This window comes from Rhagoletis pomonella, unplaced genomic scaffold (assembly GCF_013731165.1).
Source record: "Rhagoletis pomonella isolate Grant_MI unplaced genomic scaffold, Rhpom_1.0 Rhpom_scaffold_00003, whole genome shotgun sequence".
Lineage (NCBI taxonomy): Eukaryota > Metazoa > Arthropoda > Insecta > Diptera > Tephritidae > Rhagoletis > Rhagoletis pomonella.
Window position 1 is genome coordinate 81204691 of NW_023458557.1, and position 26462 is coordinate 81231152.

At 34.8% G+C, this 26462-nt stretch overlaps 1 protein-coding gene across 5 annotated transcripts in view; it reads right to left on the bottom strand.

The window, feature by feature from the left end:
- Positions 1–26462, bottom strand: part of LOC118735651 — a 61249-nt gene that overhangs the window by 2319 nt on the left and 32468 nt on the right. For 3 of the 5 annotated variants that reach the window (XM_036465535.1, XM_036465532.1, XM_036465534.1), the window contains exons 2-12: positions 12150–14743; positions 7719–7951; positions 7067–7438; positions 6798–6993; positions 6611–6712; positions 6308–6503; positions 3149–3337; positions 2917–3059; positions 593–1044; positions 363–518; positions 137–283 (exon numbers count right to left, since the gene is read on the bottom strand). In XM_036465535.1, coding sequence (XP_036321428.1) covers positions 137–283; positions 363–518; positions 593–1044; positions 2917–3059; positions 3149–3337; positions 6308–6503; positions 6611–6712; positions 6798–6993; positions 7067–7438; positions 7719–7951; positions 12150–14068 — 4105 coding nt within the window. In that variant the 5' untranslated portion in view covers positions 14069–14743. Of the gene's footprint in view, positions 1–136; positions 284–362; positions 519–592; positions 1045–2916; positions 3060–3148; positions 3338–6307; positions 6504–6610; positions 6713–6797; positions 6994–7066; positions 7439–7718; positions 7952–12149; positions 14744–26462 lie in introns of those variants that run through there. The other 2 variants (XM_036465536.1, XM_036465533.1) reach the window with 2 other exon arrangements.

Sequence of the window (26462 nt, forward strand, 5' to 3'; positions counted from 1 at the left end):
CATATTCATATTCATATTCATATTCATATTCATATTCATATTCATATTCATAGTTAGTACTCGTATTCGCATTCGTACTCATACTCTAATTCCTATTCAGTAATAATCCAGAGAACATCTAATCATCATTCATTACCTGTCGTTACGGTGCCTGCCAAGGCATTGCCGCCAGTCTTGGTATTGTTGCTCACAACCTTTGTGGGTGTGGTCGATTTTGGAGTTTTCACTACAACCGTATCTTCATCGTCTAGCGGCTTCGTTTGCAGCTGTGGACGTACGACGCCTACAACGGTAAGAAAAAGTTAATTTGTAATGCGATTTGCAATAACACTACATCCCCACCCTAATGTGCATGTACATACCTTCGTACAAATCACGATTACTGATATCTTCCGGGAACTGATGATGGCGCATCGACTGATCATTGATGTTGGAATGCTTATGCAGCTGTGGTATTAAATTCAACCACATAGACAATTTATGTCCACGATAATGACTCTGCACTTCTGCTTTATTGCCTAGCGAGTGGACAGTAGAAAGAGAGAAACATTCAATAATGCACGCAAAAATCATTCAAGGCGGTGTTCATTACCCAGCTCCAAATAGAGTTGATTCACCACATCGTAGGCATCCCAAAATGGCAAATGTTCGCCGCGGTTAGGTTCGTCGGCAGCAGCAAATCGTTGCAATGCTGCATTCAACAGTTCATTAGATTCGTTGTTGTTGTTGTTGTTGTTGTTGTTGTTGTTGTTATTGCGCAAGTGTCGCTTGTAGTAAGCTCGCCGTTCACGCATTGCGCCGCTACGCCGCTGATTGTAGAACAAAGCGAGATTTAGCGAGCCTTGCGCATCTAATACGGCATTGCCGTGTTGGAGTGCGAGTAGATGCGGCGCGGTGAGATTGAAAAATTTATTGACAGCATTTAGCGACTTGAGTGAGGCGCGCTTCACTTTGCCATGCTCCATGAGCTGTGCTGTGAATACCGGCAATTTGGACGTTGATGCAGATATGGATGGTGTGTCTAAACCTGAATGATTTGGATTGCTAAGGGGATGAAGAAGAGAAGTGTAAAATGTGCTAATAGCGCTGCGTATGTGCTATTTTTAGTGGTGTGCATGGCGTATGAGTAACCAAAAATTTCGTAAATAGTTCAAATGCAGTGCGTATGAGTAACTCAAATGTTATACACGGCGTATGAGCAACAGAGAAGTTGCATTGTAAATAACATAAAATAATTTTGTAACTGTTTATGTATAATACACCTTGGTTATAACCATGATAAAAACATTACAAGGTAAATTCATTCTCTCATTTCGTCGGCCATGATTTTTTTCTGACGTTTGCCAACATTTTAAAATCATATAAAATTGAAAATAAAACAAGTAAAAAAGTCTAAGTTCGGGCGGAGCCGAACATTAAATACCCGGCGCAAGTATTAAATATATGTTTTTTCACCTTTCCGAAACCTACCGCTAGATGGTAAGCCGGGGTGTATCAATTTTGAGTAAATTAGTGTCCTTAAATTTCGAAATATTGAAGTTTTAAGCATTTCTGAAATTTACCGTTATATGAAAAGCGGGCGTAATTTTAGTCCGAGTTCAATAATTTTCAACCTTTTGCTTATATGTGGCAAGCACAATAACCACACCGAGTTTGGTACAAATTGGTAGAACGGTTACCGATATACATATATGTGATCATAAGTGGGCGGTGCCACGCCCTTTTTCCAAAATTTTACCATTAGCGTATTTCTTGGTAAAGAATTGTTGCAAGCATCAATTTAGAATAAATAAGCTTCAATATTTATTGATTTATCGAAGATTTTGCATTTCTCTAAATTACCGTTATATGGGATTTGGGCGTGGTTATCGTCCGATTTTAAAAATTTTCGGCGATTTTTTATGCTGTACCAAGGCCAACAACTGTGCCAAGTTTGGAAGAAATTAGTGCAGCGGTTACCGAGATATACACATGTAACCATAAGTGGGCGTGGCTCCGCCCATTTTCCAAAAATTTATAACACTCTTAGTTGTCGTCTAAAAATTGTTGCAAATATTAATTTTGAGTGAATAATCTTCGGTAGTTACTAAAATATCGCAGTTTTCGTATTTCCGAAAATTACCGTTATATGGGATGTAGGCGTGGTTATTCTCCGATTTTTTAATTTTTAGGCCATTTAGTATGCTGTATCAAAGCCAACAACTGTGCCAAGTTTGGAAGAAATTGGTGCAGCGGTTACCAAGATATACACATGTAACCATAAGTGGGCGTGGCTACGCCCATTTTCCAAAAATTTACAATATTCTTATTTTTCGTCTAAAAATTAGTGTAAATATTAATTTTGAGTGAATTATCTTCAGTAGTTACTAAAATATCGCAGTTTTCGTATTTCTGGGAACTACCGTTATATGGGAAGTGGGCGTGGTTACAGTCCGATTTCGCCCATTTTCAATACCAACCTACCTTGGATTAAGGGAAACCTACATACCAAATTTCGTTGAGATATCTAAATTTTTGCTCGAGTTATCGTGTACACGGACGGACGGACAGACGGACATGGCTTAATCGATTTCTTTTTTCATTCTGATCATTTATGTATACATTTGTCTATATCTATCTCGATTCGTTTTGGCTGTTACAAACAACCGTTATGTGAACAAAATTAATATACCCTTGTGCACAAGTGCGCTCGGGTATAAAAATTAAATTGTTCACAATTGTTGTTGCTTGAGATTGAAAATGAGAATGTGTGTGTGAGTTTGAGTTTTGATTTTAATTTATTTATTGTTGGCAAACATCAGACTGCCTCTCAATGGTTTTACCTTGTTATGTTTTTATCATGGTTATAACTTTCGAAAACAGTCTACCAATTTTTATTTAATTAATATTTTTTTTTTTTTTTAATTTTTGCCTTACCCCGTTTTCGCAAAATTTGCGAGATAGCGCAACATAAGGCGACTAATCTGTTTCTCCTGAGTTGTATAGTTGTGCGGGAAGAGTGGTGAAATGGGTAATCCTAACCAAAAAGGCACATCTTCACCACGAACGGAACCAGTTCGCTAAAAAAAAAGTTTTATTAAAAAATATGTATGTACATATGTACATGCGTATAGAATAGCTGCATTCCTCGTTGACCCTCTCAACCAACCTGCGGATACTCCTCCTCGACTGTTCGGTGCTTAAAATGTAAAAAATAACTGCGGCCACCGCGTAAGCTATGCATGTAGCCTAGTTTGATGAGACCCGCTGCTGTATGGCCATCACTCAAAAACGAGAGCGTAGCATCGCGAGAACTCAGCGGGCTGCGTATCGCTTTCTCCCAATCGGTGTATTCATTCTGGAAAAAAGTTAACTATTTAAGCGACTTTCTTGAAATCGAAAAATTCGAAATTCGAAAAATACATTATCCATACAGATTTTGACAGTTTCGTTAGGTTTCGAATCTTCGCGGTTATCGTGAATTTTTCCACACAAAAATTGTCTACAACAAATTTATATTGTAAGGAAAAAATACATAATTATATTTTTTAATTTGGGCAGATTTTTGGGAGAGAAAACGACGGACACATGTACATTAGAATGGTCTAAGCTTTGATATTCCTTTTGATATTTGTAATATCCATACCAAATTTCAATTGTCTACTGTAACCAATACAGGGTGCTCAATGACCTTGAAATGAGCTACTGGATAGCTTCGAAACAGGCACAACCCTATTAAGCTGGCATTTCATTTCGGCTCAAGCACCCACCCTGCCCTACCCGGCTACGGCCATGTATGTACAAAATACATCTAAAGTAAAATATAAAAATTTCATGAGCATCCTGTTAATTTATATTTAGAAACGTAAAGTTTGGTGCCTGCACCTCTTTCGGCTAGATGAAAAATTTTGAAAGATGATCCAAAACCATATCTCGGAATTTTGTTTTGCACCACTCTAATGTACATACTAGAGGGCTGCATGAATTCATTCAAAACGGCTTATGAATTATCCATATACAAAACGAATGAATGGTTTTGGCTTGAATTTTTTTTGAATTTGAGTGAATACCTGTTCTGGTATATTTGTCGACATTACAATATTCAAACAATGTGAAAATAAATTGTTTTGAAATAAATGCCAATTTTTTTTGTATGAATATGCAAAAATATTTTTTCTGTGCACATATGTCCAAACATACATTTGTATGTGTGTATGTATTGCCGCGCTCCTATTACAATATGAAAAAACTTGTTTGTAGAAAAAACTGTTACCGAAATGAATTTGAATGTTTTCCATTCATTCATTTTCATTCCATTTGAAGGTTTAAAACAAAATGTATATTCATAACTTACAAAATTCCAAACGCTGAGTGTTTTGTATGTCTCTGTTTGGCTAGAAATTTGAATGAAGTCATGCAGCACTCTAGTACATACATACATACGTGGATTAAATTTTTTACATTAAATTTCAGCACATTTTTTCTTGAATTAATTATCTGCCTGTTGCAATTCAGTTTTATGTTGTTTTACATGTTATGTTACTTTCTTTAATGTTATGCTATTTTATTTTATGTTATGCTATGTTATTTTATGTTAAGTTATGTACATATATATGAATGTGTGTACATACTATGTTCATTTTTTCATTAAATTTCAGAAAATTTTTTTCAGTTATCCGCTTAATTAATTTGTTTATATGTTACATCATGTTAATTTATGTTATGTTATGATATGTTGTTTTATTTTATTTTGTCTTACGTTGCGTTATGTTATGTAACCCAGCCATTAATAATTAATTATTAATTATAATTATCAAAAATAATCATGATTAATTGCCATAAAAAAATAATCGAAAATAATCAAATAATTAGAAATAATCAAATAATCAAAATTAATCTTTTTTTGATTATTTTTAATTGTTTGATTATTTTTAATTACTGGATTGTTTTTAATAATTTGATTGTTTTTAATAATTTGATTATCTCCAATTATTTGATTATTTCTAATTATATGATTATTTTTAGTTATTTTTCCAAATAGATGAAGTTGTGTTTGGCAAGCAAGTTTTTATAAATTAGTATTAAATAACTGAAATTAAATTCACTGTACGAGTAAGTACTGGTACTGTAATTTACAATTAAGAAATGATTTATCAAAAGCATTTCAATGTCAACTGTCTTTGCCATTCATGAATACTTCTAGAAAGAAATTTGTAGAGGACACATTGAATCAGATCTTCCATATAGACATAGGTATATACATATGTCTGTACGTATATTTAAATTTTAGTTTTTTTGTCTTCCTTTTGCCCTAAACACAGCATATAATGAACTTAAAACAATATACAAAATGCCCCTTTCGGTTCCTGCTACCATTGAATAGGATTTCTTGATGCAAGAACACCAAAAATATCTGTTTAAATTTTTTCAAAAATCATACTGTTTTCAGGTAAAAAAAATTAAAACAATTGAAGGTGATATGAAAGGTGAAGGCAATTTTTTTCCAACGAAAGTATTTTTCCTCGATTTTCTATCTCAAGGCTTTAAAATGTGGTAAAAAATGGTTAACTGTATTTCACTAGATGTTTTCGTTTTCGAGATATTACATTTTGTCAATATCTACACTGTGCGGTGTTTAACAAGAACTTTTAATTTGATTATTTCTTATACTTCGTTCACATTACAGCGTAAACTGCAGAAATTACATTCCCCAACATTGTACAACATATTATTCATAAGTTGAAATAAAATTAAAAAAAAAATCAAATAATTATATTAGATAATCGTATAATTAAAAAAATCAAAAATAATTGAAAATAATCAAATAATTACATTAATCATGCAATTACAAAAAATCAAAAATAATTGAAAATAATCAAAGAATTATATTAATCATGTAATTAAAAAGTTTCAAAAATAATTGAAAATAATCAAAAATAACCAAATAATTTTGTAACTAAAATTAATTGATTGATTAATTAAATCATTTTTGAAAGTAATTAAAAAGGTGCAAATAATCGTATTTAATCATTAAATGGTTACTCAAAACAAAAAAAAAAACATGCTTTAATTAATAATCATTATGATTTTTAATCATTATTTAACAGGTCTACTTCTAAGTCGCCTATGCTGTCGATCGGCCTGGGGATGCCAATATTTCATGTACCAAAGGCTTAAATTTATGCCAGTTTGTGTTCCTAGGGATCCTTCTTCCTAGCTTTTGGCTAGTTTTATTTAAGTCTGTCTTGTTTTTAACCTTTTTCAGCCCAAAATTCCTTAAAAAATCCCTTAGTTTCTTTCAACAACCAAAATATTTTCCTTTACTCACCTTTAACACAGCAAATATTTCATTTAAATGATAATGAAAATTATTTCGAACAAATGTTCTTAGTATGCGATCGCGTCGTGTTTCATTAAAACCAAATTCCAAATCTTGTGCACTCAAATCCAGATACGATTCCACTGAGGTAAGGCAAAAAATGAGGTCGCGTTTTGGAAAATTTGCGAATTCAATTCCTGATGTACTACGAGTGCGAAGAAGGTGGTTTGAAAGAGAAATTAAAAAAGTAGATGGCCCGATTATAAAAAGTAGTTGAATGCAAATTTATTTACTAAAGAAACAGCTACCTACCTAACTATGACTGAACCCAAAGGCAGTGTCAATTCTCCAACTGAATCGGTATTCGGCGATATAACTGTGCCATCAATGAAAGGCGCAAAGCCGCTTAGAAATCTGATTCCAACAAAAAAATTGATTTATATGAATATTTATTTATTTTTTTATTTTCTTCGTAGCCACCCAAATAAAACCACCTTACCTCGGATGATCGATTTTCACAGCCAATAGCTCCTTAACAGTCTTCGTTCGCAGGCAAGGCGCCAAATCATCATACAACATATCGCCATGACAGCCTGTCTGCTCGGCTACACGTCGCTTCACGAACAACGGATTCCTTTGTATGGACCATGGTGATAGCGCAGAGCCACTTACCAATACTGCGCGTTGCACAAGATCTGTAAAAATTAACATTGTCCACTTTGAGCACTGTGTCACTATTTGTACGAAGGGGAAATGAAAAATCCATACCACTTGCCACCGGCGATACCATCAAAATATTGGCCAACGCCGCACCGGTACTATGACCCAACAGTGTGATGCGTTGTGGATCACCACCAAAGGCAGGTAAATTTTCCTTCAGCCAATGTAAGCCAGCAACCAAATCCATTAGACCGAAATTCCCTTGTGCACTCTCTTTGCCACCAGTTTTTAAGAAGCCAAATATGCCAAGCCGAAAATTGATGGTGATTACGATAACATTGCCATGCGCTGCCAACTCTGATCCATCGTAAGGATTGCCGGAATTCCACTCGTACGATTCACCGTGTATGAGTAGCAGGGTGGCGAGCAAGATTGTGGGTGGATCGTGTATGTGCTCCATGCTGTTCGGCCCAGTCGAGCCTAGTTGAGGAGGGTCGAGGGGAGAGAAAATGTTTGCAACTATGTATTTAATTGTATACTTTGAAGATATTTTGTTTGTTAACGACTGGTAGCTATGTATGTACGTATGTATGATATGTATTTGTCACACGTTGCTTATCGCCAAGGTATTATCACTTCCACAATGCTTGCAGTAATTTAAGTAATCAACTGCAATGCACTACGGAATTGATGACTCCAGAGCTTTTGATTTCAAATTTCATTTCATTTTTACATGCATTTTGCCTGATTTTTTACTTACGCCTTTTTCGTCGATTCTCATATGGAACATAAATATTTAAATATAAACAGTCTTCCGATTGATTACTCAGCAATGGCAGCAGTCGTCGTAGTTGTGCTAATCGAGCACGCGGCACTTCTAGCAACGCTTCTGGTCCGTTAGGCGGTATTGGCACCGTTTGCGGACATACGGGTGAGAAGCGATCTGCATTTCGTACATTTTTCCATGTGGATGGCGTAATGGGTGGCATAAATCTGTGGTAAGATACGTGTTTTAGTGGAATTTATAAGCCTAACTTTCAAGCGCTTTTTAGATGCAGCAATCTGAGTAGAAATGTAGCAAATTAAAAGAGGATTTTGCTGCTAAATTAATTGGGAAATTCTGGCAAATGCTTTCAACTAACCACAGCCTTTCGATAGACAAAAGTAGTTTATAAGATAACGGTCAGTTCTGGCAACTATTTTGCAAGCTCTTTTCTGCCTTTCGCAAGACGAATTTAAAGATATGCTATCGAGGAGGTCTTAGGCGTTACTCTGTTTGTCTTTAAGCAATAAGTTTTCTATAAATTCAATTAAATCATAAGAAAAAAAGAATTATAAAAAAATTATAATTTAAAAAAGAAAAAAGTTAATAAAATAAGTTTCTAGTAATTAAACGATATAAAAAATATTTTCTTTTTAAAATTAAATGAAAACTATATAGTAAAAATAATAATAAAAAAAAATTTAAGTTCCTATAAATTAAATGAATATAAAAAAGATGATTTTTTCTTTTTAAAATAATGAGTACTAAAAATATATAAAAAAAGTAATAATTAAAATGAAAAGGAAAAAATTGGCAAAAAATAAAAAATAAGTTACTAAAAATTAAAAGAAAAATAAATAAATATATGTAATTAAAAAAGATCAATTAAAAATACGAAAAAAAAACAAATTTGAAAACTAAATGAAATTAGTAAAAACCTGTTTCTTTTTAAAACCATAAAATAAAAAATTTAAATAAAAAAAAGAAATACATATAAATAAAATAAGTAAAAATTAAATGAAAAAAAATATTTATATTTACATTTTCAAACAACAAAATTTAAAAAGTAAAAGAAAATTTAATAAGAAATATGATAAGTAAAAAAATTTAAAAAGTTCTTAAAAATTAAAAGGAGTTTAAAAATGGTAATTTTTATTTTACAACGCTTTTATCAACTTGCAATGTTGTGTGCCCAGACCCCATTTTTAGCTATAAAACCTTTGCTTTGCAAAGATCCTATAAAAAGTATAGACATCAACCTCGTGGGCAGGTATCATACCAAAGAACATTAGACTCTAGAAGTAGATGTCGCCTCCCCGGAAGTAGTTAAATATTGCGCCTAAAAATATGCACTACGTACGCTACAGCAGAAATGGACTACACGCCATTTCTTTAAATGAAATTAATTGGTGCTCGTATGTATGCACATTAGGGTGGTCCAAAAACAGCAAAGTCAAAATTGTAATGCTATCACCCCCTAGGATGGTTCCATATCCAAAAAAGTATACCCCTATTTGTTTTATTTTGAAATCAAAATATATTTAGAGGTCGCTCAAAGCGCTCAAAGTTTTCCATGTATTTTTATATGGGAAAAATTAAATTTTTCGTAGAAATGGTATACAATTCCTGAAAATCAATATTTGTCAATTGGAAAACTCTGGTTCTCTTCAGGATACTTTCAATAATAATACCCAATCGTTTATTTAACCATGTTATAATACTAACGATTTTTTATTGGTCGCCCCATAGCATTTTTCGGGTTTGTTTGTGGGTTATTGTCGGACCTATAAATTATAGTTGTGATGAAAAAATGGTTAATTGGGTATTATTTTTTATTGGGAATTTCCTGCAGATAAACCGAGTTTTCTGGTAGAAAAATATTGATTTTTAACTATTCTAAACCATTTCTACGAAAAGTTGTTTTTTCCCCATATAAAATACATGGAAAACTTTGGGCGCTTTGAGCGACCTCTAAATATTTTTTGATTTCAAAATAAAAAAATAAGGGCATATTTTTTTCGGTATAGAATAATACTAGGGGGTAAGAGCATTAAAGTTCCGACTTTATTTTGTTTTTTTTTTACATGCATTTTTGGACCACCCTAATGTACGTACACATATGCATGTGTGTGCACCAATCTATTAATATCGTTGAATTATTTTAATATCTATTGCAAAATTTTACACAGACAAGACTAAAGAGAAGAAAATAAATAAAATAAAAAACACTTTTTAATATACCACGCTTTTATAAATGGATTAAAAATTAGAAAATAATATTTCTCAGTCCCATATAATTTGTTTTGATAAATTTTGATTTTGAAATTTTAGTAAAAGTGATTAGAATTAATTTATGAGATTGAAAATGAAAAGCGTGGGACGTATGTAATAGACTTGAATTGATATGAAAAGTAATATATGTATGTATGTGGGTATATGAATAACGACCGCTTAAAATCGATCTCAAATTTGTATTTGTGCTATAGATATTCTAGGTCTATGTTATGTAGTTTGCCTATTGCCACGTGTTTTAAAGTCAAATTCAATTTAATGAAATATTACAATACGGATATCAAACGAAAGTTGTTTAAGAAAGCTTTATTAGAAAACAGTTTTGAGGAGGATGCCACCTGTTTAAAATATCAAATTCAATTTAGGTACTCTTAAAATTTAAAAAATGGAATATCTTTCATTTTTACAGCAAATATTTCCACATTTCCCAAATTTCGCCTAATTTGTTCGGTATTCCTTTTTTTAGGCAAATGGACGGTAAGCCGATGAATCTTTCTAGCGTCGTTCCACTCCGCTGCTATTTTCCTGAAACCTAAAAGACTTTTAATCTACGAAGAGATAGCGAGTTCTGCACCTAAATATTGACTGGCTTTACTTCAGACATTACTGAAAGCTCCGGAAAAATATTGTTGTCGAAGCGAAGTTTATACCATCTAGCTTTGTGAAAAACACAAGCGCATTTTTAGAAGGGTTAACTCCTAGCCCATTTTGTTTTGCTCACTTAGTAACACTACCTAGTGACGATAACTTGTTGGTTTTGGTCGAATTTGATTAAATAGTTTACAGCCCACTTCTTCTTGATTGGCGCTGTAATAGGCCTGTAAATGTTTAGACTAACGATTTCTTAACACTCTTTCGTTTGAAACCCACATTTTAATATTTCATATAACTTGTGTATGTATATGTTAACTAAATTCGACTTCTCAAACAGGTGGCAAACCTCTTCAAAAGTATTTTCAAACAAAAATATTCTAAAATCTCTTTCGACTGGCAGCAAGATACATTTGTATTACAATTAACTGATGAATTAGGTGAATTTGTTTTTTTTTTAACACGTTGCAATCCTACTAAATATAATACAAAAATAAAGCCTTTAAATCCATTTCGATTTATATTCATTTGACTTATTAAAATATTTGAATTTAAATTTCAAAACAGTTCGCAAACCGCTTCAGGCACCTCAAAAATATTCTAAATATTCAAACTAAAGATTTCTTAACACCTTTCGTTTGACAACTATTTTTTTAAATTTAATATATGCAACTTGTGTTGATTTAATTAAATTCGACTTTTCAAACAGGTGGCAACCATTTCAAAACATTGTCAAACCAAACCATTTCTAAATCTCTGCGCTTTTTATATATGTATGTATATGGATGCGTGGCGGTCAAAAGTGGATGAACGGTGTTTAGTTTTCAATATTTACTATGTTTTTCAAGCTAAAATTTTTTTAATCTTTTTTATAAAAACATGGTTCATGCTTTAACAAAAACCATATAAAACACGCTTTCAAACTTTATACAGAATATAGAAAAACTCCAATTTCAAATTTTTATCTAAATTTCGAGTTTTTCAACCAGGATTTTTATAAATTTTCTGGGTATGCAGTTAAGAAGCTTATACAATTTTAGTAAATTAAGTGCAAGTTTTGAGCGGTTAGAAAATGGCATTGATTTTTAATATATTTTTTTTTTTTGTTGACGGCTTTAGCGGTTTTTTGCATAAAAATAGCAAAATCTAAGAAAACTGGCGTTGACTTCTACAAAAAATCAGGCTCATATGAAAAAAGTGCAAAACACCGTCAACAAAAAAAAAAAAAAAAAATTATTAGAAATCAATGCGATTTTTTAGTCGCTCAAAACTTGCACTTCTTTTACTAAAAATTTGATTAGCCTGTTAACTGCATATCCAAAAAATTTATAAACATTCTGGTTAAAAAGCTCGAAATTTAGATAAAAATTTGTGGAATTTTTCTAAATTCTGCATAAAGTTTGAAAGTGTGATTTATATACGGGTTTTGTTTTATAAAAAAATAAAAAAAAAAATTTAGCTTGAAAAACATTATTAAAAACAAAACACCATTCATCCACTTTTGACCACCAGTGTATGTATAGATACCAAAGTCATTTTACTCACCGCAAACTTCCGACAGGTGGCGATGCATACGGTATGCCCAGATAGGCTTCCACGAGCGGACTAGAGCGCACCACAATGCCGCGCAACAGACCATATTTGGTTTTCACCGTATTGGCGCTCAATTTGACGCTGCCATGAAAACACTCAGTGCCATGCCACAACGAAGATAACAAAATCAACACAGTGAGCGAGCGATGCAACAACGACACGCGACCAAAGTGCAAAACTAAACGCCAACGGCTATGAAATTTAACTAAGAAACGCATAACGTGACGGCATAAACACTTCAACGCTTCACCTGCGGCAGATGCGCATTGTAAGATGGATGCGTAACCAACTTTTAGTAGATGTTGTTGTAACAGCTGCTGCTGCTGATAGTGCATTAGTTGCGGTTGTGGTTGAGCGTGCAGTTGGTTTCCAGTTTGCGGTTTGAGTGTGGCTTGGGGAAGGAGTGTAGATGGCTGATGGGCTGCAGTTGCTGGCATTGATGGCGTTAACGCTTTTAATGGCTGTGCCTGTGGCGGCTGTTGCTGTTTAGGTGGCAAAAGCGCTGGAAGCGTTACTGGCTTGAATGTGCGCTTTTGAGGTGATAACCTTAACACTTTTACCGCTGCTGGTTTTGTTTCAGTTGCTGTTGTTGTTGTTGTTGTTGTTGCTGCTGTTACTGATTTTGCTTCTTTTTTTATCAAAGCATCTGCTTCTATACTCTTGATTTGCTGTATTTCTGCATTTATTGCCGCCACTGACGCTTTCGCACGCACATTTCGTACTATTCGTCGCCACAGCTGACAGCTGACAGCCGTGCTAATGGCGCTCAGGCAGTTTTTTATACGCTTAAGTAATACATTTGATTGTTGCTTAGGAATTTGAAGAAATCTCTTTAATGATATCAGTCTTATAATGCAAATTCCTTGTAGTCGTCGTCCTCGTCCTCGTCCGCGTCCTCGTCCTTGTCGTTGTGGTCCTTTAATTTGAGGCATTGTCAACGTGTCGCCATCACCAGCACCAGCACCAGCACCACCACCGCCGCCGCCGCCGCCGCCGCCGCCGCCGCTGCTGCTCCAACAGCTACTACAGCTGCTTTTACTTTTGCTGCTGCTTCTTCTTCTCCTTTTTGTTCTGCTATAAGTTTTGATTGTTGCACTTCTCGTTGTGTCTGCGTTTGTGTTTACTTTTTCATTTGTAGCTGTGGTTGGGGTTGTGGTTGTGGTTATCATTGTGGCTGTATTTGTGTTTGTGCAAGTGATTGAAGTGAAAGTGGGTTTAGCTGCTTTGTTGCCCGTCACCATTGTTGTTTTGGCTATTGCTGTTGCATTTGTTGTTGCTGTTGCAGCATAAAGTGTTGCCCCAATTTGCATGGTAATGAAGTGATTTACAAAATGCTCGAAAATCAGCCATTTTATATAAACGACACTATGGACTACACACTGCCGCCACCACTGGCTCTTCGGTGTCTTCTCCATCGCCGTTACCCTCCCCGTCTGCTGCTGCTGCATACCATTGTTATTGTTTTCATGCTGGCAGTGACTTTTCGATTTTTGGCCACAGCTGCTGCCTGTGCTATTATTGCTGATTGGTTTTGCAAACTTTAACTTATTGCAATTGACTTTAGCAGAAGTGCTGGTGTTGGTGTTGGCTCTGGTGGCGGGCCTGCTATAGTTGATTTTTGATTTAAACGCACTGCTGCTGCGGCGGCGGCATCTGCATTGACTGCTGTGATGAGCACTGCAGCTGCTGTTGTCACTGGCATTAGTGTTGTTTTTAGCTATACTACTGCCGGTGCAATGGGGCGTATACGCAACTTTAAGTGCTGCTGATGATGGTGTTTGCTCGTCGTCGTCGTCGCTGTCGTTGTCGTTGTCGTTGTCGTTGCTTGCACTTCTGCTTGTTCTGGGCGTAAAGTAATTAAGTATCAACATACAGTGTACACGCAGGAGAATAAAGTAAATATTTAGTTGTCTGATAGCTTGCAGCCATTGGCTATTGATGTGTAATGTTGGCCAAGCCAACGACCGGTAGGTCGGTTGGCGCCGCCATCGCCACCAACATTGCCATTGCCATCGCCATCGCCATTGCCACCGCCACTGTGGCCTGTGCCACCGCCACCGCCACCACCACAACCAAGTCGTCCAACGCCAATGCGACAATGCTGCCACTGCGCCGTTGTTGCTGCTGTTATCGTTGTTGTAGTTAATAATCTTACTGCTGCTGCTGCTGCTGCTGCTACCACTGCTGTTGATCCAGCTGCTAGCGCGCCAACAGCCGCGCCGTTTTTCTCTGTTTTTTCTTGCGCTTTTGCTTTTGTTGGTCAAGTCAGCTGCTTCATTTTGACCGTTGTCGTGTGCAATGTCAACTTCGTTCGCCTCATTTTTATCGGCATGCTGCGGCCGATATACTTTGATTTCAAATATTATATAATTTATGCAATGCGGTCGTCTCGATCGGAAGTTTTACGTTCAGTTTTTTTACTACTTTTCTTTTTCTTTCTATTTGCGCTTTTGCTCTACTTCAACGCTTCCTTTGGCTTCGTTTGCAATCGTTTAAGTTGAATTTCGCCTTTGTATTTGTATTAAGTTAACGCTTCCGCTGCTGCACTGTGCGCCGAATGAAAATCAAAATGAGAACAAAAAAAGTTGCAATTAATTTAAGGAAAGTTTTTTATCATTGCTTTTGTTGTAATTTGTAAAAGTTGTTTGCTTCAATCTCCTGCTTTCTAACTATGCTGCAATTAGTATTTGCAATGGAAAACAGTTCCGTGTCCTTATAAGTGAACACACACACACATATAGTATAGCGCGTGTGTGTGTGGGTATGTATGCCGTGAGCGTGCGTGTAAGTGTGCTTCTTTGTAAGTAACTATGTGTAGCATTTAGAATTTATAAATTAGGATGAGCTAGTATCTAGCAGTGTTGTGTTGTGGTTGACTGTGGCTGTGTGACACCTTCACGCTTGCGAGTTAGAGTGCAGACTGTGCGACCGAGATTAGTTGCACCAGCTTAAGTAGCCTCGGCAGCGGTTGGTCGACACAACTGCGACCGCATTATAACTTGTATGTCTGTATGTATATACATATGTAAGCTGGCAGGAGGAGTGAGTGCTTTACTTTTGTGGTGTACGCAAGACGAAGGTATCTCTGCATAGATTAGCATGTCTTAAGTACAGCACATACACACATATATGCCTACTTGCATGCAATTGTATATACATAAATATATATATATATATATATATATATATATATATATATATATATATATCAATGTAGTTAAGCTGCAAAAAAAAAATTGTGCGACTAGTCTCTAAAGAGAGTATTCCGAGAGTAAACTCAATCGGGTACAATTGACCAGTAATTAGTCGCAACTAGTCTCATACGGATATAATTGGGGATCAATTAGTCCCCTACTCATCTCTAACGGGTACTATTAACGATTTATTGATATGTACGCACTTAATCAATGAAATTCGATATGCGGCGTTGACACAGAGAGAGAGTATTCGCTTAACTAAACTGAGAACCCCGGTTCAAATCGCATCTGGCGTAATTTTTTTATTTTTTTTTTAAGTGTCTTATCGCTTATATACACGTTCGAGTATAATGGGGAACAATTAGTCACTTCGTAGGGCATGCTCAAACAAAAGCGGACAGTTCATCCATGTTCCTTTGCGATTGCTCTCGGATTCATTACGGATTAGTTGCATTTTTTGCAGGGTATTTACATTCTTTGAAATAGGGTGAAATGCTGTGCGTGTGCATAGAAGTTTATTAATCCCAGGCTTTTAATTGTGCCTTAATTAAAACAAATACTTTCCTAAATTTTACGAATTGGTTGTGGTTTCTTTACTTAAGAACAAAGAAGGAATTCATTTTGAGTGATGGTTGAATTTTCGAGTGCTTTTACAATTTTCCTATTTTATAGCTTATTGATTGTTTGAGCCACAAATTTACTCGAAGTTGCGGAGGATAGCCAAAAGTTAAATATATTTTAAAGATTGTTCAATCTTAGTAGAGTTCGCCCAGCGGTTGTAATTTAACCGCTAAAATTAAGGGTAGTTGAAGTGAATTGAGTTGAGTTGAATTAAGGGGAGCTGAACTGAAGAGAAGTTAGTTCTCGTGAGGTGTGTTTAGATAAGTTAAGGTGAGTTAGGGTGAGTTGAGCTGAGTTGAGATGGGTTGTGGTGAGTTGAGCTGAAATAACATTAATTGGGTTGAGTTGATTTGAGGTGAGATGAAGTGATGTGAGGTTAATTGTGTTGATATGAAATTAGGTGAGTTGGAGTGAGCTTAATTAAGAGGACTTAAGGTGAACTGAAAGGAGTTGATATGCGGTTAGTTGAGGAGTTGTGGTGAAATAAGTTGAACAGCATAATATAACACAACATAGCATAGCATAACGTAGCATAGCATAACATAACTTCACATAACACAAGATAATACGACACAAAACCACATAACATGGCATAACATAACAATAAAACATAACATAATATAACGTAACATAACATAACATAACATAATTTAACATAACATAACATAGCATTACATAAAATACAGTAACATAACATCTCAGTCTTCAGTTTTATATGTTTCTTTTCTCCAACATTTTCTTTATCTCTATTTGTGTCTCTATCGTTTTTTATCCTTATTTTTACCTTCATATTTATCTTTTAATTTTTATCTTAATCTTTTCCTTCACTTTTATCTTGATCTTTACCTTTTTTCATCTACATATTCATCCCTATCTTTTCTTTTTTTGTTTTTTAATAATTATTTAAATTTAGTTTCCTTTTTATCTTTATCTTTAGATTTTTTTACTTTTTATTTTAATCTTTGCCTATATCACTTTTTTCTTCTACATACTCAACCTTACCTTCCTTGTATGAATCTTACCGCCCAATTCTGTGTACTTGACAAATTGTCAAGCCTTACTATTTGTCAATAAATTTGCGCCTAAACTATGCTGGAAAAATTTAATTTTAGGCGCTTTAAAAATGCACAACAAATTTGGCAAATACAAACAAATCTTATCGGCATAGTTTCAGGCGTAAATTTATTGACAAATGGTCCAGGTTGATTATTTGTGAAGTGCACAGAATAATAAATCTTATTCCCAAACTGCTGCTTAGCACGTTTATTTAATTCAGTGTCAATAATAAAGCATACATTTAGGAGGCATTTTCTCCTCATGTACGTGTATGACATTTATATTAGTGTCACTTTTCAATTGATTTTTTCGCTTTAAACTAATTTGAAATTTGAGTTTGTGTAGGTGATAACAGTCTCCCTGTGAATTCCCTTAATTGCCAGTCTTTACAGTCCCGGTTACATTGGTTATTGTATGTAGCGTTCGACCTCGTCCTTCAGTTCGTAGACATGCCTTCCGACGTGCTTGGATGGAGGTTCCGCATCGAGTAAGTTGCCTGTTCGGGTGCTCACGTCTGTAGCACCCTATTAGGACTTGCTTGCAAAGCATGATGTTGTGCTTCCTTACCAGATAGGAACATTTAGGCTCCACTGTATTTGTGGTCTACTGCTTAAAAAACTGATTAAAAGAAGGAAATACATATTTGCTGGTCAACACATTAAACGTTACATTGCGGTTGGTTCCGGAACCAGACTTTAAAAGAAAGTTACTATCAGATGTATCCAAAGTAATATTAATATCTTCATAACCCACAGAGGCTGTCAGACGCGTTGGAGAAATGCAGTGTTTCTGTCAATAGGTAGTCTTGGTTTCTACAAGAAGAATGAGGTCTACTGCAGAAGGTGCCACCTAAGTGAAACCTAACAACATAGCTTTAAGAAATACGGGGAAAAGAGCTGCTTATAATAACCGGGAATTTCAATTCGGGGCCTATGCGTATCACCGAACGTGGAAAAAAATCTTCTTGGGAAAAAAGCTTCATTGGAACGTGGTCGGAAATATACCAACATATCTTTTATACTAACCTTATAATGTTTAAAAAAGGAGTGATATTTGCTTCCAATCAAATCCCTTGCCGTGCGCATCTTCAAAACTACGCTACCATCGGGATCTATTCTGAAATTTGTAGAGTATGCCAGTTGCAGTGTTGTGATTAGTTGAAGGTACAATAGACCTACTCGTCGCACCGCTTACTCTATTTATATCTGGCTTTATATATATCAGACCATTGTTTATGTTTGAGCTGTGCCCAAGGGTCTCTGTTTGCATAGCCCAGTCTTTCTAAGTCTTACTGCTGAGCACATTGCGACTTCCTTTAGGTATAGACCAATGGGAGTCATAATGAGAACCACACTCAGTGCTTCTAAATGTGTAGCAGTATTTCAGTACCACAGTTATCCCCGAACAGACCGCTCTTTGTTTGCTACTTAAGGTCGTTTTCTGAAGTAACCTTTAACTTTAAAGCGCACTTTATATTTAAAGGTTGCATTAAAATTTATGATTGTGTCTAAAGTGAAGCATTTTATTAACGGTTTTAAATTGGTTTACAACCAAGAAACATATGTATATACGTCAAAAACCGATAACAGAAATGCTTAACATCAGCCATAGATTTATTTTCCATCTTTAAATATAAAGTGAGCTTTAGAGTTACAGGTTACTTCAGAAAACGTCCCTTACTCTACTAAACTGGTATTGTTTGCTTAACGCTGGCTACCTTACTAAGTTAGATTTTTAACTATATTTTAAATGTAAATTTATTTTGTTGAAAATAAAAACATAACTAAAGTTTAATGGAGTAAATCTAAAAATCAGTCAAATAATTTTTTCATCTTTTGTTAATGCCATCAGATCTGCACCGTTTGTTCGATTTTTAAAAATAAGAATTTGCATTAAATGCATTGTCCTTTAAATGTGTAAGAAAGGTCTGATGTTTTGAAAAAAGTTGCCACCTGCTAAAAAAATTGAGTTCAAATTATTTAATAAATTAAGTCATAGCTCGAAAATATTTTGAAGAGCATCGCCAACTGTTTACAAATCGAATTTAATTAAATTATACACAATTTTTATATATGAGATATTAAAATATTATTAACAAACGAAAGGGTAATGGCATTAAATTGAATTTAATTGGTTAAAGAGGTGGCAACCCTTATACGTGTACTTCAGAAGTAAAGTATTTTCAGAACCATGCCGATTGATACTCATATTGCAATATCTAGTTCATTTAACTTATTAAATAATTTGAATGCATTTTTTTAATAGGTGGTAACCCTTTTTAAAAAAATCAAACTTTTCTGCACATCTACCGACTAAACCCTGTAAACTGGAACCTCACTTTTGAAAATAGAATGAACTATAGGTACTATGTAAATGCACTTCAAACTGCATTTTTGAATTCAGCGTCTTCAAGTTCACTAGGAAACGAATTTTCATTGAAATCCGTCCTCTGTGCGCCATAGTTAAGGATTCGCTTTATCATAGCGGTGTACATTTACATCACATCGTCACTTATACAAAGGCAATTACGGAGACGAATTCGTCGACAAAGTTGCAGGCGAGTTCGACGGCGAAGTCAGATACAAAAACCAAAATTAATACGAACGCGTCTACGACTTCGAAGACAAAGGTGAAGGTGAAGGTCAATTCGAATACGAAGACCAAGCGAAGACAAACACGAATACGAATATCATTGCAAATACGAACACGAATGCGAAATGTAATGAGAATAGTAACAAAAAGGCGAATTAAAAAAAACGAAACGAATACGTTTACGAACGGAGTTGCAAACGAATCCTAAGACAAAGCCGAATGCGAAGACAAAGACTAAGGATGAGGTTAATCATTAATTAAGAAAAATGTGAAACTAATTAGAAAAACAAATCGCAGGAAGTTTTACTTTTACCATACAAAAAAGAAAGGAGAAAGGAATGACTTTCAGAAAGGCCTTATGGAAGAGATTTTAACTCCTGAAATCATCTACTGCATTGTATGTGTGGCCCCTCAGCCGTGAACCTGTTCAGGAACTTGCACCTTTTTGGCATTTGCCTGAAGATACAAAATTAGATTTTAACCAAATAAACTAAACAGAAAGAAAGTAAACTCACCAGATATTGTTCAACATGTTGGAAAACATTTTTCGTTATCGATTTTCGCCTACTGTTTGTTTTTTTTTTTTAAAGCAAAATCAGGTAAAAATTAGTTAGGTGTCTGCATTGACCTTCATTAAAAAACAGGACAATTTAAGCGTGGTCCAAGACACCAGGACAATTTGTTTAAATGAGGACAAAACCTGGAAAACCAGGGCGTCTGGCAGCCCTATTCTAATCGAACGATAGCGTGATGAAGAGCGCATGTATAGCGATGCTCAAGTGCTACATACTTCTCTACTCTTGCAGGGCTTGCCTTAAAAATTGTTCCGTTTCCTGACTTACGTTCTGGTCTTATGAGAACTGTCTTTTGAAGTTAACAAACGATTTTCAAAAAAAAAAAAAGATTAAAACTAAGTAAAAGTTAAAAAAATGTACTGATAAACGGAAACTCACTTAATAAAGTCAATACAGTAATTTCTATACTCTTTTTTAGAAAAGTATAAATATTCGGGTGACAGGTAATAAGATCAACGGACGAAATGTTAATTGACACTATTTCGCATACTGGTGCGAAATAAAATCAATTGATATTATTACCTTTTCAAAAGCGCATTAAAATCCGTTGACGTGATTGCTCTTTCAAACATTAAATTTGCGTAGCTCAACGCGATTTCCTAACGCCTTGAAATTTGCACTTTAACCCACTAAAATTTAATGGGCTACAAAACTGCATACCCAAAATTTTCTGAATAAAAAGTTTAAAATTGTTGAACTTAATCAGCTGACCACAAGTGTATGTCCATGGTGCATATTTTACCTTCAAACATTACTTAAATGTTCATTGGGTTTAATGTTTTCTTTTCTTTTGACAATATATCATTTCCTTACTTATACCCTACTAATGTATGTATGTATGTACATGTGTACATATGTATGTGTTTCTATAGCTATAAGTAAGCGTGCGTATCGAAAAATCCATCTTCATTCATTTCATAAAAGACCATAAAAGCTGATAGAAATGCTGGTAACTTTTTGCATGTGCGTCTGAATGTGTGTATGTGTGTGTGTGTGTTGAGGAAATATTGCCATAAAGATATGTACATATATATATATGAATGTAAGGATATTCAAATGTCATTCATGTGTGCTCTTAGTAGCGCATAAATATTACAGCACTAGGAAATACAAACAGTTCCATTTCACATTAAAGAAAAGTGATTTCACATAAATGGCGCATATAGATACATGCCCGTATGTATGTATGTATATACCAAAAGTTAGTAAACAGCAGTTCTTATACAAACTAATGATAGTATGTATGTATGTAAAAGTTTGACCACAATCAACGCACTTGCAATAGTCCATAGATATCCACTTACATACATATGTATGTATGTATGTATGTATATTTTTATTCATATGCCAGCATACTTATACTTACATACATATGTATGTATGTAAGTAGTACAAGCACACACATACAGGTGCTGGGTGCTGTTCTACAGGATGCTCAAATAACGTGAAATACCTGTCCATCTCATTGTCCATCAGTTCGTTCATTTATTCGTCCTTTTATCCCCACCCCACCGCGTTCGACTGCCCATCACTTGGTTGTTCGTTTGTTCGCTTAAATATTCATCTATGTCCTTCTGCCCAACCGGCCGCCCTGCCGCCCTGCCGCCCGCTCACCCTCGTCATCGATGTCACCGTACATATGTATGTACATAGTTAGTAGTTGTTGAAATGCTAGCTTTTAGCAATTGCATTGTAAAGAGGAAAAAAATGTAAAATGCAATTTTACATACAAATGACGTTGCATCGCATGAATAGCTGGCAGCGCATAAAAACCATTCCTAAGGGGCACAAATCCGGAAAGCAGCAAACACAGAGAACACATAAAACACACGTGTGCAACAAATGCATTTAACTGTAATATTCACGTGCAGTCGCATGCTCGTATGTGTGTACATATGTATGTATATGTACACGCATGTAGGTAAGTATACCCCTCTTAACTTTAGTATAGATTCGTGATTTCTTGGGACAGTGTGTAATCATGTTTGACATTTGGCAAATGGAATTTCGAGTAGATATCAACCGCAAAAGCCACTGAATATTGCATTTGCCATGAGTGTAATGTCCATATGTGTGACTGGACATAGCTACCTACATATGTGCATATGCACATATGACCGTACATACATTAGTAAGTATGTATACATATCTACTATGTGCATCTGTATCCATATGGCTGCCAGTGTTGATTTTAGCTTTCAAAGAGACGTGCGACTACACATGTTTTAAGTTTATCTGTGCAAATCTATGCATGTTTAAGTGCGAAAATGCCCTTTTGCAAAATACTTCGACAAGTTTTAACCGCAGCTTAAATCTAAATTAATAATAATTGCTTTTGTGAGTTTGTAGTAATGTTTGTTTATCTTACTTGTTAATCTGCCAAACGTACATATATACCATACATATGTATATATGGAACCAAGTACATGTGTGTGCATTGGAAAATTAACTTTTTGAGGTGCAAAAATTAACTGGATTTCTTGCTGGATTTGTGACCGAGCATATGCTCGTAAAAGGCCAATTCTACAGAAAATAAAGAAAAGTAATACTTTTTGTTGGCAAAGGTGCCAGATGTACATTTGTAATGACACTTTTCATTTTCAAAAAATAAAATCTAAAAATTAAAAGAAAATTACATAAAAAAGAAAAACAAAGTGATAAAAAAAATTAAGTACAGTATATTTTTTAAACAATGAAATCTGAAAATTAACCAAAAAAATGTAAATCAAAAAAGAAAAAAATTAAATAGTTTCCTAAAAACTAAGAGAAATTAAAAACACATAACTATTTAGTTTTAAAACGATAACATCTAAACATTAAAAGAAAATTAAATTAAGAAAGAAAAAAAAAATGTCTATGTATGGGGCGTTCCATACCAAAACGGACGGGGTTCACACTTCATGTGTTTGATTTGTTTCAAATTTTTAGGGTTGGTGCATAAACATAAATAATAAATAAATTTGAAATTTGAGCTTGACTAATACAATGTTAAAAACTTTACAGCTCAAAAACAAATCGATTTATTAGTTTTCCAAATATCTCGAGAACGGGGCGAGGAAAAAATCACAAATACACATAAAAATTCTCTATGAAAAGAAATATTAAAAAAAATTTTTTTCTTGAAAAAATTTTCACATACCAATTTTTTGATAAAAAAGAATAGTTTTTGAAAATGTGTGTGTCATTTGACGCCCCCCTTTTTAAATCCTTGAATTAAGCGTCCTCAATTTTACTAAGAAGCGAATTTTCATTTAAATCCGTGCATAATTCTATTTTAGCCCAAATTTCATATGGAAGAGAAGCACTGTGCGTCGTGCAGTTTTGTTATTTTGTTTTGTGGCGCTCGCCGTTGATAGTGATGGTTTTACCAACGTTGCTATTTTCCAAAAGTACGGACCAATAAATAACGCCGACGTCTCAAGATCCACACCATAAAGTAAACTTTTGTCGAAGTTTGTGTGAGTTGAATTTGCGTACTGAAATGCGCCTCGTAGCCAAAGATAATTTTTCGGCTAAAATGGGGAACTACGACCCAGTCAGCAAGCAAACGGCGAACATCAATGATCATGAACTTCGAGCTCCTGAGCAAGTTGGAACATGAATGAGCACAGATTCAAGCCTCGAAGCAAAATACTACAAGCTGAAGTCTGCGAAAGACCGAGTTCTTCTGCACGCCGCCGAATTCACTACCGTGGGCTCTCTCAGCGGAAGTACCGCTCCGTTAACGTATGTGCATTGCCTGTTCACCAAGCCGATAGTCTCAAACTTAGTCACCATGCATTGCTAAGACATGTAACTTCTCATCAGGGATTGAATAAGAAATAATGAGGGAGAGAAACGTCACAGAAACAATATGGCTGCCAACATCGTCCCATCCATGAGTAAATATACATATATGTATATTGAAAACACAGAGGTTAGGTAAGATTAATCTGACCGCCGTTGACCCACGTATAGACCGGTAGTTCCTTAGCGTTGCCAGCTGGAGTTCGATGTTAGGCATTAAACTAGACATCACAAAGGATGTCAACACATTTTGCGAATTTCAGCTCTACTTTTGAGATGCCATCTAACTTCTCGAATTGATAGGCTCCTTAGCCTTTTAGTTGTATTTTAGGCGAAGCGAGGCATCTAAACTTCCTGCACCTGTCTAAGTTAGTGATAACTATTCGTTGTGCCTAAGCAGCCACCAGGATATGCCCCGTAAGCAATCCGGTAACAGCTCGGCAATTCTTCCTTGACAGCCGTGTAACAAGAAGCGAGTATAGTTACTCGTACTTTGGCTGTTTTCGCATATAATATTTGCAGGCTCGCAGGTGTTTAACTCATTCCATCTATCTGGAAATCGCCTACCTACATATTAAGGCCGTCTATTTTGCTCGCGAGTTAGAGTGGTAGCGCTTTTAGTAGTCTCATCTGTTATATCATAACCTTCTACACCCTTGTGGTCGGTCACCCTTCTATTTGGCTTTCCAGCTGCGAAGGGAGGTTTTAGATGAAATACTTAGGGGATTCACAAGACGGGCTAACCGCCATTAAATCTAAAACTTAAAATTTTGTTTATGTAAAAAAATAATTAAAACGATTTTTAAAGATTTCTAACTACACCGAAATATTTTTAAACTGATGAAAAATATATGTAATTACCCAGTGGTTGACTTGCCAACATTTGTTCTTTTAAGGTATATACACCGAGAAGTCCCTAGTAGAGCAGAGACGGTGTAGCAAATCAGTGCTGAGATGAAAATCTACAAATCTCTGTAAGCCCAAAGAAGACCTGTTAGAAACAGCCAAACGGTTAATCGACTGCTAATTTTCAAAAGGCAATACGAAAATAGGTTTGTAAATAGGATGAAAAGAAATTGTGCAGAAAAATTTATGTACGTTCTAATGAGTTTTCCCCCCAAAATAGGGCAGAGTAATGGAGACAACAAAAATATGTATTCTAACACTTGCGAAATTCATTCCTACGTACATAGTATGTATGTATGTATATTAATTACACCGTACGACACGATTTTGCACCCATGAAAAAATCAAGCATTTTCGGAAAGTAGTGGAAAAATGTGCTCGTATTTGGCCGTTTTCTAGATCATTTACGGGTTCTATGGGGAATATTAACCAATAACATCCTTATTCTGATGCGCTCAATAGAATATTGTTTGAGATTTTATGTTAACTTTATTAAACTTCGTAATCAAGGGTTTTGGGACGCTGGTTAAGAGAATCAAAATTCAAAATGACGGATCCAATATGGCGGATGGGTTTTTAAACAATTTTCAGATTTTTATGAAATTTCATATCCAGAGGTTCTTTTAAGTCGCTGATTACAAAACTGAAGTCGAGTTTTGAAAATTAAAAATGGCCGATCCAATATGGCGGATGGTTTTTTAAATTTTTTTAAGTTTTATGAAATTTGATGTACAAAGACTTTTTGAGTCGCTGATTACAAAACTGACATAAGTTTTCAAAAGTTCAAAATGATGGATCCAATATGGCGGATGGATTTTGAAAAAATTTTAAGATTTTGAGATTCCGAATCCGAAGGTTCTTTGAGTCTCCGATTACAAAGCTAAGATCAGTTTTAAAAAATTAAAAAAATGCGGCTCTAATATGGCGGATGGATTTTTCAAAAATTTCGAGATTTTTTTTTTGAAATTAGATATCCCAAGGTTCTTTGAGTTGGTGATTACAAAACTGAAATTAGTTTTCAAAAATTCAAAAATGCGGATCCAACATGGCGAATCGAATTTTAAAAATTTTCAGATTTTTTGAAGTTTGATCCAATATGGCGGATCAATTTTTTAAATTTTCAGATTTTTTCAGGTTCTTTGAGTTAGTGATTACAAAACTGCAATCAGTTTTCAAAAATTCTAATGATGGATATAAATTCAAAACTATGAACAATGAAAATTGGAAAATTTAAAATGTGAATAATTTTTTGTTTAAGATGCGTAATCAGCAACCCCAAAAACACCCGTAAGTAAAGTTTAAAAAATCAGAAAGCAATAATTTTATTGACCCACTTAGCAAACGGATTGGTTAATTAAGGGTTCTATTTCCCCATAGAAACCGTAAAAGACTTGATCTAACAAAACTTAATGAAAATGCTTGCTTATTTTGATGGGTGCATAAAAAAGTTTCATTTTATCGGACGGTGTTATATGTGCATACATGCATACATACACAGATATTTATGTTTACATGTACGAGCAATTTATTAA